The following is a 14,776-nucleotide window of genomic DNA, read 5'->3' on the forward strand; positions in this document are numbered from 1 at the left end:
GTTGTTCCTTTCCTTTTTCACTGGAGAAGCTGATGATCATCTACTTCCACTAGCAAAACATGAACATACGGTTTGTGTATGCAGTCAATTCACCACTCAGTGAAAAGCAACCAGAATGCATTCATTTAAATACTTAATTATCTAAATTCCAAAACTTTGTATGGAGTTATTTTTAACCTGGTTTCCTAGGGAAAGATGTTCCTGCAATCATTTTTCACTAACCACCCACTGTTAATAACTTCAGGGGCCTTTATGCTGATCACAGACTTCAGGTAGAGCAGAAATGCACAGCCTCTCAAACGCAGACAGGTGGGTAGAAGGGAGAGAATCCGGCTCCCAGGCTGGTCCAGGCCACCACGCAAGGTCAGCCCCTACTGCTACAAGTGGGGGGATCTGCATAGAGGAGCCTTAATGAAGATGCTGGCTGCGGGGAAAGGGCCATCAGCATGGGGCACTGTGGGGGACCAGCAGCTGAAGCGGGCAGTGCCGGCCCAAGGAGGGGCACCCTTCATTTGTCTGTCTTCAGTGCTGTTCCTTGTGACTGCTTCTTGGCTCTTCTTCTTGAGGTCCCTCTCAGGAGAACACCCGCAGATTGCCAGTGTAACCACTGTGCAAAAATGAATGGACCTTTGGATTTGCGCTCGGACATTGCTTCAGCACCTCTTTATGTGACCTCTGCTGGGCCTCAGCCCTTGTCTTCCTCGTGCAGCCAGTCCCTCCTTTTTGTCTCTCTACAGAAGCGCGTTGTACTGGATCCTACTGACGCCACTCTGGGTGCTTCTCTCTACAAGGTGTTATGGAATAGCTGTCTGGTTTCTTCAGGAATATACCAATAGAAACAGAGCTGGGCACTGCAGCAGGTGTGGATGGGCTGGAATCATGGCTGCACTTTGGAAAACAGCTGCTGTGGATGCAGTTGTGTTGTAAACAGCTCGAGTTAGTGTTGTGAGGTCATTACAGAAATGTGGTGGTACCATTAGTGGTCCGAAGGCTAAGAGTGCACCTTTCAGGACAAACTGGTTTCATCAATTTTATCTCAAAGCACAGTTTGATACACAAACAAAACCCAAAGTCAGCAGGAAATGTGGGTTTTTTTCTGGTTGCGTCCTTTATTCTTTCAACAGCAAAATTAACATTATGCTACAATGTTACCTAGTGCTGGGACCTTATTTAAAGTAAAACAATAAAACAAGACTGAGGAACTGTCAATAAGGAAATGCTGAAGTTGTCTGTATGAATTACGGTAAATTCAACTCCTAACAATCTTCTGATTTTGTGGTCTGAAAGAGATGGAAGAATTCTGGGTTGGTTTGCCTTTATTTCTCAGGCTTCTTTGCTTTCTGTCTTACTTTTCAATGTTAGATAGATTGTCCGTCTTCAGTTTGACTAAAGGGAACTCTTGCTGAGTGGGCTGTGTGGTGTGCGGACCCAGTCCTGCAACGTGGCACGTGTTGGGGAGAGAAGCTGTGTGGAAATGGCACTTTGAGCATAGCTGCTTGCGGCAGGAATACTGCTTGTCATGTATCTTCAGATTGAAGACGAACATAAGTTGGTGGAGCTGCTTTTCTCAGTAGTCTGCTGCTGACTTTTGGAGAAGGATACGCTGACCTGTCCAGGAGACAGACAAGCACCTGCTTTCCAGTATGTGGGCACCTTTTATAATAATTTATTCTGCTGCTGCTTCAAATTTAGTTTTACACCCGGGACACTGTTGCTCTGTTTACTGTTTCAGCAATTAAATAATAGAGTAGCCATTAGAAGTGTGTTTCCAGCAATTCACAGAAAAATAGTACATAAACAAATAAAAAATCTTTTTTTTTTTTTTTTCTTAATCAGCCAAGTGAATTTCTATTTTGCTCAAGCAGATACTGAAATCTTCTCTACTTCATTTGTATTGTTAATAAATTGCAGGACTTTATACCACATCACATTACTGGAAATAATTTGATATATATAAATGTTCAGTATACATATATTTTTAACAATGAAAAGTAATTTTCTGACATAATAGCCAAAATAAAGTGCCATGAAGCTATTAGCAGTAAATTGAACTTTTTTGTATGTAATTTAGTATAAATACTGACAAGCTGGAAAAAAAAACCCAAACAACAAGCACATACTCATTAGTCATTCAGTTTAGCAGCACAGAGGCAGCAGTCGGCCAGGGTGTGCGTTTTTATGTCTGCTTCAATTGCACACTTCATTTATTTGGACACGGCATAGGCGGCTTTCTCTGTCACACGGCATCACTGCACTATTAGCAAGTTGCGCCCCAGGGCAGCTGGGACGCTTTGCTGGGGCAGATGTTCTTTTCAGCTTATTCAGTGGCCGTTCTGGGGTTGTTTACTGTTGTCATAGCTACCTACATTTCCATAGCAGCCGAGCTGCTGTGTGTGAAGCAACTGAATGTAGTTATAAAAGGATCATATTTTGTTCTGTCTCTATAACTTACCATCTGTCAACTGACGGTTTGTGATGGATTCAGAAACCAATTTAAGAATAACAGCAGCCGGACGATGATTTTAGCTTTTATTAAAGTGACAATGGATGAGGATGCAAATAAGTTGGTGCTTCGATGAAATGCTAGTTTCTCTTTTTTTTCTCCCCTTAATTCTAGCAGTTTGGCTTCCAACACTTTCTCAAACATTTCTGAAATTCTTACGACAAATCAAAATGACCGAGTGTCGTCTTCTGTACTTGCTCAGCTGTAGGTGTTCCTTACGCTTTCCCACTCTACTGTCAGCTCATCCCTGTGTGTTGCTTCCACATTGTGATGTTGCACCTGCTTTCACAGACCCTTTGTAATGAAACCTAAATACTCTCCACAGAATTAAATAGCGAATTTGTGGGGGTAACCGTGAAGGTACCGTGCACACATGAGTATCATTTGGTGACATTCATCGTTGTGCTTTACTTAACAGTAGCAATGGGATCACATGCAAGTTTGGGGGTAAATTCAATATGTGATCAACAAACCCTCTGAATAATGAACTCTTATACCTTTTCACTGCAGAGATTTGGTTGAACCTATAGTTTAGCAATGGGGGCAAGAAGATTAGCCCAGTTGTAAATAATGTATTTATTGGTTGATTTTTCCAGATCCTGACATTGATGCTGCCACTGCCATGATGCTTTTGAATACTCCCCCTGAGATACAAGCAGGTTGTGAGTAGATATTTCTATAGCATATAGCAACATAGAGATGTAAAGTGAATATTCTCTTTTGTAAGTATACAGCATACCAGATAAAAAGAAGGATTTAATGAAGAACTATAACCTCCCTTGCAGACCCTTACACTTCCTTGACCCTTACATGAGTGTAATTTTGTGGTTCATATTACATTCTTTGCTACATGAATAATAGTAATCCATGATCTCTAATGTAAAAGACGGGTTATTGTTATTCATTACATGCATGTAATTGAGTAACATACTATTATCTGTACAGATAGAAGACCTGGGGCAACAGCCAGGAGAAAGGCAGAGAGAGAAAGAGAGCAAGGGACCAAAGAGTACATGGCATATGGTTTTGTTTTCATTTTGTTTTGATTTGACTCCCATCGTGTGAGTTACCACAGCCATCTGGATACTTTCCATTCACTTGGGCACTGTTTCAGCTCCTTCCTTGCACACATCCTGCCCATTTGGCGTTTTTGCTCTCTCTGATGCGAGGCAGTCGGCAGGCTCCGGGGAGCGGGGAAAGGTCTCATTTCCTGCCAGTCCCGTCCTTGTTCTGTGACCAGACCTGAGGTTTGGATGCAGTGTATTAACCGAGCACCGAAGGGCCCTTCATGCCTGCTCTGCTGGACTCTGTAAAAAGGGCAGGAATTATCCAGCCCCAACGAGCTTGCAGTGATGGTATGAGAGGGTTCCGTAGGGCAATACAGCCGCACAAAAGCAGGGAGTACAAGAAAACAAACGTATCGCTGGCCAGCTAGCACAGTGGTGATGCCAAGTGACAGACAGCTCTACAATATAAAAGCAAAGTTAAAATAGAAGCCATTATCAAGCCTGCCTAGCATCACCGCTATTGTTCCAGCTCGTGCAACCAAATCCAAATTCTAAGGGAAGCCTCGATTTGCGTTTTGATACTCTGCCTGGGGAAGAGAGTCCGTGACCATCAAAGCATTTCCTGCACAGCCAAGGAAAGCTCTTCCCAGGCTGCTTGGTGACCCCGACAGAGAAACCCTCTTGAGAAGTTCCTCTCAGGGGAGAACACGATGTACCAAGAAACTGTCTGTTCTGGAAAGAGACAAGAGTGGTCCTTGCCCTCCTCTCCTAAACAGCCTTCCGGGCCGTGTGCAGCATGAATGGCGAGCAATTCTGACTGTGCATAGGAAAGTTAGGGAGAAGAGGTTATCGGTGCCCCATCTTTTGAAGACAAGCTTGCCTGGGAGTGATTTGAAGGGAGAGGGACATAGTTTACACTTTGGCCACAGGTATTTATACCTGACTGAAAACAACCTTTTGGTCTGAGAGTCTTACTCCAAGTGTGCCAGTCACTGCCACAACAAAGATGACCAAATGGAGGCAGAACCTGAGTGTCGTTTCATGGTGCAACAGCTTCACAAGTCAGAAAGTTTAAACTCTGGTCCATTAAGGCCTTTGTCTGTCCTACAGACATTTGACCATTGTGAAACTTGGAAACCTCCACAGCAGATTGTGACAGTCTGGATTCATGTTTGTATGGATGGTTACGTGTGTTGGCTTTTGACTTTGAAGGCATCTTCTTGGATTAAAAGCTACCAGGATGAAAATCCATTCTCATCTAGGCAATGTGGATGGTAGAAGCATCTTTAGGAAGAAGTTAGGTAGAGCCATCATTCAGAGTCTTTATTAAAGTTTATTCTTTTAGTGTTAATGTGTCAGAAAAGAATCCCATCTCAGTGACATTAGGAGATGCAGAATAAACTTTTCCTGCTTTGTAACAGATTGATTAATTAGCTTTACAGTTTTAAATAAATATTTAAAATGCTATACACAGGTGTGAAATACTGCTAACAACCACTCATGTATTTTAAAACCAGCTTTTATATGAAATCTTGAAATGGTGTCTGAGCTGGCAAGAACTTTGCTTACCATTTACCATAGTCACACCGTGCTTTAGTTTTCATTTAAAAAAAAAAAGGGCAGAATAAAAGAGTATAACACTGGTATTAGGATGATTTTGTGTTTGTGAGGTTTTTACTTTATAGGCTCATTAAATTGATTATTCACAGTGTCACAATTATTGACATCAGAAAAAAAAAATTCTAAAGTATTTAGACTTTGCAGTATTTTCACAGACAAAATATTTCTAGATTGTAGCTAAAGGCAGAACTTCAAAGTAGCCAGCTCTGTGCAAGACTACTGAAACACACAATCCAGCTGGCACCAAGAAAAAAGCATGAAAGGTACTGTGATATGCTAAGAAGGGGCATGTAGAAGCATAGTTTTAAAAGGGTTTTTTTTTCTTTAGTTTGTGGAAGTCCTTGTATTTCATCAAGTTTTTTATAGTTTGATTATGTTTAAAAAGAAACAGCAACTGAAACACCTGCTTTCTTCAGTAGTAGCTATCACAAGTTACAAGTACTTTGGACTTTATAGTAGCCAGTACAATGAATATTAGTTCCAAAATACTCGACTTGCATTGGAAACTGTATTTTGACCTGCAGGGGACTGGATACTGGCTGGGCCATCTTGGGCAAGTTGTGTCAAATTTCTGGGCCTGTTTTCGCTGATGGGAATCTAATTCACAGGGAGGACAGAAGAAAATGAGATGGTGAACAAACAGTAAAGTTTATTTGAGATGTCACGGCTACTAGCTCAGTGAAGCCCATGGGCTGGTTTTGTACAATTTTCAGATTTCCATTACTGCAATTCTTACCAGTGTTGTGAAAGTATTACCAGCTGTCACTCCAGTGTAGCATTCCTGACTCTTTAAAGTGTATCGTCCTGGCCTTGTTGCTTAGTTGTGCCAAACAACTGTAGAATCATAGAATAGTTTGGGTTGGAAGGGACCTTCAAAGGTCATCTAGTCCAGTCCCCCTAGGATCAGGGACATCTTCAACTAGATCAGGTTGCTCAGAGCCCCATCCAGCCTGGCCTTGAATGTCTCCAGGGATGGGGCATCTACCAACTGTCTGGGCAACCCGTGTTTGCTGTGAATGAAATGGAGATTGGTTTTGATGGTTTTGCAGTGTTGTTTGGGCTTCCTGAGATTCAGGTCACTGTTAGCATTTTAGATAGCGAGACCTTTTGAACTGGAGAGGTCCCCCTGAACTTGGAACCATTTGCTCTGAGGGAAGGAGCAGCAAGAAGGGAGTGTGAGTCATGTACAGCTGCTGCTGCTAGTGAAACAGCACTGTGGTCAACCTGATCGTACTGGAAATTTTGATTTAATTCAAGAAGCTCCTGACTCAGCAATATTATACATAGCTTCCAGTTCATGAGTAGTTGTTTGCCCTTTGCTATGTAATTTGGGAATTGCACACAAATATAAGTAGATTACTCAAACTGAAGTTTAATACTGCAAACAGCTATAAGCAGTGCTTGGAGAAAGGACTTGGGTAGAAATCAGGGAACTGAGAGTCCTCTCAGCTCTGAACATCCATCTGTTGAGCCAGGTTAGCTAGAAAGTGGTGGCCTTCAGGAGATTTGCAGCCCTGGTTTTGTGGATGGTTCTCTACAGAAGGCTGAGGCTCTGTGGTAAGGATGCTTGGGAAGATATGAGCATGGAGATTTGCTGGGTGCTTCTTAAAAAGCAGGCTTTGCAAGGGTGAGATCAACATCTCTCTGATCTGGAAATCTTCATTAATATTTGTCTCAAAGCATGTAAAACCCAAAATAGATACGTATATTTTAAATTTGGTGGGAGGAGAAGTAATTCCCTAAAGAGATCTACTAACACTGTACCTCTATACTTCTAAAATTGTACTCCAATGAAATTCTTTTTAAGGTAATGCAAGTGGAATCAAGTCAAAAAAATGATAGAAAATTGCCTTCACAACAGACAGAAATCGTTCAAATAGAATCAAATAGAACATGCTGTTTTCTTGGGACATTTTTGTTGTATATGAAACTTGATAACTGTAGTGTTCTGTTTGTACTGCTTGTGAACAAGTCACTTATAACTTATTAGACAGTTTCCAGCTTAACTTTTTATATCAGAAATGATAAATCATTGACAGTATAAAGTTTCACAAAGCTATTTTTGCTGACAATTCTGTATCAAAGTGAAAACTGGGAAAAGACATTTTCATAAGGTTGAAACTTTCCATTCCAGTTGCTGAGACTTTGAGGGGATTGGCATCCTTGACTTCTATTAAAGAGGATTTTTATTTTTATTTTTCACTTCAGTGTTTCAGTATTAAATCATTAAAGTACACGAACAGACTTTGAAAGAAAACTTATTTTTATGAAATACTTTCTATTTCTTTCTCCCTACTCCTCATACTTTAATTTAGCAGGATGTTTGAGTTTGTTGTTGGGCAGCTCCAGCATCACCAAAGTGAAGAATTGCTAGCTGTGGTTTTCTGCTTACACAAAAAGAATAATTCAGAAGATTGAATTATTTTTATTAAATGTCCTTAGACAAGGTATGAGTGTGATAGGATTATCAGGATACACTTCTCTTCCCATGCCTCACATTTTTGTTTAGAGTAAATGACTTGTTGGATGCATCCTTGACTCACGATTTGTTAGGATTACAGACTGTGGAATTTAAGAGCTGTAAAATTGTCCTTGAGCAGTAAAATAGAAGAGGTTAGGCAGATGGCATCAAATTCTTGCCTGGGATAAGAGAGTTGAAGTGAATAAAGTTACACATTTCGCAGATAACATTTGCTTTTGGCAACTTGTGGTGTCCCTTCAATTGTACATCATTAGTGATTTCCTCTTTTCAGTTCTTGTAGCCTGAGATAAGGTATTCAGCTAAACACTGTCCTGGAAGAGAGACTGGCAGAAAGAAGCTGAAGCTGACACATAGTAGCAGAAACTCTGTATCTCTTGTCTATAATGATTTCTTCTGTGCTACAAGAGATGGGTGATGGAAGAGAGCCCTGAGATAAATGCATGTGCCAGATGATGACAGAAGAGGCAGAGAACCAGGCCGTCCCTACAGGATACCTTCCTACTCTAATATTCCACTTTTTTGAGTTCATTTTCAATAAATACTATTCAGTTTTCCTCACTAGTCTAATTATTGGCTACCTCAAGCTAGATAATGTAATGAAGTGTATGCTTGTTTCCCAGATGCCATAAAGAACATGTTTGTTATCCCTTTCTTTTTAATTTCTTTGATTTACAACAAATCACTCTCAGTGCTGATACTTCATTTAACTTCCATGTGACAACATTTAACCAAGAAGTTAGTCTCCTTATTTAGTGAGCTGTTGGGGTGCCAGGGTGTCTGATGACTCTATCCATTAAGTATTTCTTCCTTCTTTTTCACTTCAGCTTTGCCAAATTGCTATATTGTGCGTTGTTAGACAAATCTTCAGGGAAGGGCTCAGTCTGACATGGTTTTGGTTGCTGTGAAGGTCTTGGATGAGATTGTTAGCTCAGCTGGATGGGGGAAGTTTTCTTCACTTGCAAGTAAGAGATAATGGATACAATCTGTCGAGGGATGTAATGGAAGAAGTCCATAGTTTGGGATATTCTACTTAGGTAATGTGCACACCAGAGTATGCTCTGAACTAGAACAGTCCTTCACTGGCTGTGGAGTGATGGTGTGGCCTTCTGCGTTCCACCTCCAGAGGCTGAGTATGGGCTGCAAAACAACACAGGAGTTTCGAGGGCATCTATTGGAACTTTCAAACACTATCTGAACATAGTGTTTGGATAGATTCAGGTTATGGTATGTTCTCCTATATGGCATTCACTTTATTGTCTGTTAAACAGTAATGTGAAAGTTTGCTACAAAATACAGATTCTTCTCCCCCTTAGAGAATTTCAGAGATGCAGTTTTGATTTTTGACATTGGGTGCATTGTTTCTCTCCACAGTTAGTCAGTGGAGATTTGAAATGCTGGCAGATCCTACTTAGGTTGTGGAATCCCATCAGAGCAACATCAGATGCAAAAATCATTCCCCGTCCAAGCAGCAGGTTAGGGGCAGGTTCTCTGTACACAGTTTAACTCTATCCCATTGGAAGTATTTCCTGGGTTTGAGCTTCCTGAGAGCAGGATGAGATCCAGTGCCGCCTGGAAAATATAGCAGTGATGAAAGCTGAAAGGTGAATAATGATTTTGTTGTTTCAGACTCTTTGTGTTTCGCTAGGAACATTTTGTGAAAGGGGAGACCTTTATTAAAGAGACGCACAGATCTTTTTGCATTGTTTTCTTGAGCTGAGTTTCTCAGACATAAGCATCTCTCGACACTTGCACAGAAAAGGTGTAAATTACATTTCACACTTCTGCCTAGGAATTGGGAACCATGTAACCTGTCTGTACTGTTGGTTAAAGAAGCATTAGAAAAGAGGAGTCTGGACTGTAAGGTGTTAGTCCAGACTGGCACTGATTGATGATATGGCTGAGAGTAAATTATCTTGCCTCCACACCTTGAATCTTCAATCTGAAATATAAATACCTCACGTCGAAGTATGGTTTTGAAACGTAATTAAAGCTTGTCAGGCATAAATGTATCTTTGGAATAAAAGCACCACATATTTTCCAGTAAATAATCCACAACCTTTCAGAAGTACCAACATGTGGAAATAATTCCTTGGATAATAAGTAGCCATCTTCACACAGCCTGGACAAAAGCAGGGAAAGCATCTGGGTACCAGGGACAATGTCTTAGCAGTTTATATACATAGATTTTTTTAAAGAAAGTAATTACTGTCAGTTTGGGAAGTATGGGTATTGATACTTTAATGGCTATAAGTAGAGATGCGTGAGCAATAGAAATCAGTCTCACAGTGGCACATTGGTTATATGGATAAGTAGACATTAATGCCTTATACCACGGAATTCTTTTGATCCTGCTTTTAAGTTTAGAATGCTACAGAAACTAATTTAACAGCAAGTTGTGGTGGTTTGTTTTGGTTTGGTTTTTTTCATTATGGTTGCAGATGTTTACTGAAAGGATACACTGCATTGTCTAGTGTCCTCCTGTTGATGCCTTTGCCTTGCGTACAACCTTTCTGTTGTCTGGCTGCATAACTTAACTACTGATGTAGTGGTATTGCTGCATTGTAATTCAAAGAGTTTTGGGGAACACAAGTAAAAATCAGTAGCAATAACACTGTTGTTACAAGCTGAAATAGTTATTGAATTCTGAGTGGTGATGTCAACATACAGAGCTGTGATGTACTTCAGAGAAAAGTCAGAATCATAGTCAAGGCCTCTTCTGGCACGTATAGTCCTGTTGAAGCCTTTCAAAGAATGGCAGCACGCTGAGCAGACCAGATGTAACTGAAGCGAATTTTGTGGGCAGGAGTAGGCACCAAGTTGTCTCTCTGGGCATGTTTTCGGAGGACAGCAAACTTCTACTTTTTCCTTCTTTTTTTAAACAGTTGTTAATTCCTGAAGGGAAAATGCAGAGTGCATGTGTTTGTGTGTTGAGGTGGGGATGTCTTCAAATGTGAATCTTTCAAAGGGAGTGTTCCTGAATAGCACACCGTGACTTCCAAACCTGCAAAGGGCCCAGGAAGATACAGGATGAGTTCGAGCGGGGATGTCAATATATAGAAACTATAGGCTATAAGTCTTGACAGTTTGGTTTTTTTTTTTGTATATAGGAGTGCAGGAAAAAAGGAAACTCAGAGAAGGTAAAGAAGGAAAGACCTGAGACAATAGTTTTAGAGAAGTGATGAGGAAGTGAACAGGATCTTTTAAGGAAGCAATGGGAGTTGTCAATAAGGCAAAAAGAGAGGGTAGGATTGAAGAAGGGATAAAATAAACGTCAGCCAGTTCTGCCAACAGACCAGGATAATGAGGTAACCATGGAAAGAAGAGTTTGGCCATCGAGGAGCCTGTTGCTCTCTTTCTGCAGTAGAACTGTCACTGTATTTGCTTTGAAGTTTTACTTATATATATATTCAGACAAAGTCCATAACTGACATGTGGCTCTGTGTGTATGCATAAATGTTTCATTTCAATATATGGTTTGTATCAGAGCAAAGAGAAAATTCACAGATGTTTCTTGGTCAGAACTCCTGTTTCATTTCTTTTAAAGGGGCTTTGTAAATGTAGAGAAACCGTACTGTGTAGGGCAGTATAAAAGCTGTCCCTCTTGAAAGTCTGTTGGAAGAACTGTGCCCGTTAAGTCTTTTTATCAATCTTTCGATATTTAGCAGGTTTATCTGTTGCTTTGAACGGACCTGTTATCTGTGCATTTTAAGTTAGCCATATCCTTGAGCAGACTGCTTTTCTTTTATGACACTGGCATTTTGGCCATCTTAAGGTCATGCTGTTGAAATGAAAATAATAAGAAATTCAGATTTGGGAGTTTTTTAGCAAGATGACATTCCTCTACAGTATCTACAAACCCAGACATCAGAGCATTGGAAGCATGATAGTGTCCCCTGAGTGAAACAGATTTGATCAATTTCTCATAATCTAGTGCTGGAGGAAAAAGTGCATGAAGTAGTGAAGTATAAATAGCAAAAAGCAATTTTAAAATTATTTTGGTAATTGAAAGCTGACCCTAGTTGTTGCAAAGTAGGTTCTGTAATTTTAGCCATGTGAGGCTGTACTTAAGCACCTAAATACAAATGACCCATTCTGCAGAGGTGCTCAAAAGCATGGGTGGGTGTAAGGCAGTGACAGGATTTGATTAGGAGGGTGATGTGCTCTCACCAGCAGGAGCAAGAAGATTATTTTCCCAGAACTAATCTGTATGGTCTGGAGTCACGGAAGGTGAGCATCAGGATAGCAGGGGGAGGGAGGTGTGGATCTGGCTTGGTGTTGATAGGAAGTTGAAATGTACCTCAGCAGCTTAGTAGTAATGTACTTCTGAGCCTACATTTCTTTGCCTCAGAATACACTAATATTTTCAGGTGTGTTTGCAGTTGGGCATTTAAAGTGTATGTGTTGATTCTTAGGCTGAATGATTTTTCAAGTCTCCCTGTGATTTGTTTAAAAATAAAATTTTGTAGATGTATATAAAGTGATATGGTTTACATTTGTCTTATATTTATTTATACAAAATCTGTATGTTTAAAAATAATACATCCAGAGTAATGATCATCCTCTTTTTGGACATTCCCTATCAGGGGAAGTTACAGTGTGAATGATGACGTACAGTAAAGAAAAACTGAGCAAGCTGGCTAGCTGTGGGTGTTAAAGTTGGAACTGGGGCTGTTGGAGATTACTGTTCCAACCTGAAGGGATATAAGAGCTGTGCAAACAAATGGCGTTACGCATAAATCCCCAGTGAGGGCCTGGGGTAAGAACTGTGTTCAATAGCCCTGCATCCCACAGCAGAGGAGAAAAATGCTGAGGAGCCGCTAAGGACAGACTCTTGCTTTGGTGGTGCCTTGGCAGCACTTCCTCTGATGTTCCATTCACCAAGCACCGCACAGAAACATGCCTGCGTAGAAAAGAAGTACTCGGTTGTAGGTTAAAATCTTGTTGCCTGGAGCTGCAGTTTTTTATAAGCAGCCAAGTAGAAAAGGCCCCAGTGAAATCTCTGGTCTGCGGTGGCCAGTACCTGTGCCACTCGGGGTTGGTGGCATCAGCTGCCACACGGGACCATGGAGGCTCGTCAGTGACCGGCCCTGTCCTGGAGACGTGTGGCTGCTGTCAGGCCGTGTGGCAGGTCACCGGCGGCAGGAGAAAGGAGCTAATTAGTGGTGTGGAGCTAGTGCCTTTTTAGCCTCTTCTCTTTGCCTTCCTGGTAAATCCACATTTGTAGTTAATATTTTATTTTGCAGGAGACAGAGGCCAAGAGATTGCTCCTCAGGCAGTAAGCTGGGATGATAAAAAGCTATGACCTGTGTCCTTGCAGTGAAGTGCTTATATTCTGCTTCTCTGTAAAGGGTCATTGTTTCTTCTTGTGGATGAAATGGTTACATCTGGTTTTGACTCTAAGCACATGCATTCCCAGCAGAACAGCGATTACAAAACAAAAGTGATTTGGTTGTGCAAGGAATGATCTGCAGCAACTAGGTCAGGCAGTGGCTTCCACACGCTGTGTTATCATTGATTGCTGTTAATTTTTTTGCATTGGAAATAGCGTAGCATTCACAAGAGCTGAGGCTGAGGTGTTCAAGGTAAGCGGTGTACTGCACGAGCCTCTGTTTTCTCAATTAATTGAAAAGCTTAAGTGCCGCATTTTGCTCCTTCATTTTCCTAACTTTTAATTTAATAGAAAAAAAATGTTCTTTTTTTGTTGTGTTGTATTTTTTTCAGTTCCTCCGGGAGTGATACAAAATGGAGCTCGAGTTCTGAGTAGAGGAATATTTCCTGGAGCCAGGCCATTGCCAATCAACCCTATAGGGAGCATGGCTGTTGCAGTGAGGTAAGAGTGGCTCATTGCGGGATCTTTATGAAAGAAATCAGTATTTTACAGAGAATGTCAAAGTATATGTGAGCTCTGCTCAACAGATACTTTGCTGTTTGCTAATACTTCTGAGGTTCTGAATGAAATAAACCTCTGCCACCTAAAATTCTTGGACTGTCATTCTTTGCAGAATAGTCATGGCGTGTCTGTCTGTTGCACACTGTTTTATATAAAGCAGTTTTATTTTCACTAGCAAATTGCAGGCAGTTTATGGTGAGAACCTCCTACAGTGACCTGTTTTTCTAAGTGCAAATGCTTTTTCCTGTCCCTCCCTCCCTTTTCCTGAAGACCTTTTCCTGGATTAAATACCAGTGAGAAGAATATCAATAATATTTAAGCAAATTCTGAAAGATACCTAAATATATAGCCATTGTTTTGTCATTAACTTAGGTCTTTGTGAGGTGGTTTCTTTCACTACAGTTTCTATTTCAAGGTTATACCGAAACATTCAAGGGTAAAATGTTGTTTGAAGATACTCAACTTTTTCAGAAAGCAGAGCAGTAAGAGACATCTAGTGATGGCAATAAGAACTGTGGTTTGGTGGTTTGTTTTACTTAAAGCAGTGATGGTTTATTGGTGGAAAAACAATTTGCCTCAGGTGTAGCTCCCATTTTCAGTCAGTCACAACAGAGATTAATTTGGTCTAGTGTGCTGCCAGTGCCCTTCTCTTTCAGAACACTCACTATCTGCAAACGCTGTTTCAGCTCAGGCAGTCAGGTATTCTGGGGGAGGTTTCATAAGTAACGCTGACCCTGCTTTGCTGGGCTGTTCCAGTTACACCCTCTGATCTCAGCAAATGGCTGCAAGGCAGTGGCATAAGTATCTTGATAGCTACTTGTTCTGTTATTATTTACTTGGGATTGTTTTTTCTATTTGCTCTTTATTTTTTTATCCCTTTCCAGAATCTGTGTCTAGCCCTTTGAGTGCAGTATTTCCATCTAATAGATGGAGGGAGGGAAGGAGAGAGAACCTATGGCGTTCATATATTCTTGATGCTTAAAATGCATAAAGGAGAAGACAATAATTGGGATAAAATCCGTATTTTTTGGTGGGCAGCTGGTTCAGCTGGTTTTCACATTTGCTACAATGAAGGGATCCAGCCCTGAGGGTCATTCTCCAGAAGTGGGCAGAGTTCCTCTCCATCTCGCTTAACCAGTCTGGTCTCACTAGCAGCGGAGGTCAGTCATCATCAGCTTTGCCTCTGGCTTTAGCCAGGGTTTATATTCTGCTCCAGTGGGGATTGCAGAGCTGTGAGACTACTGGATCATTAATTATATACAATTTTAATGAGG

General features: G+C 40.9%; 1 protein-coding gene across 5 annotated transcripts in view; it reads left to right on the plus strand.

The window, feature by feature from the left end:
- FOXN3 (forkhead box N3) overlaps positions 1–14,776 on the plus strand; it is a 213,576-nt gene that overhangs the window by 181,495 nt on the left and 17,305 nt on the right. For 3 of the 5 annotated variants that reach the window (XM_080344692.1, XM_080344694.1, XM_080344693.1), the window contains 2 exons: positions 3,100–3,165; positions 13,334–13,442. In XM_080344692.1, the coding sequence (XP_080200818.1) occupies positions 3,100–3,165; positions 13,334–13,442 (175 nt within the window). The remainder of the gene's footprint in view (positions 1–3,099; positions 3,166–13,333; positions 13,443–14,776) is intronic. The other 2 variants (XM_080344695.1, XM_080344696.1) reach the window with 2 other exon arrangements.

This window comes from Nesoenas mayeri (genome assembly GCF_963082525.1).
Source record: "Nesoenas mayeri genome assembly, chromosome: 5".
NCBI lineage: Eukaryota > Metazoa > Chordata > Aves > Columbiformes > Columbidae > Nesoenas > Nesoenas mayeri.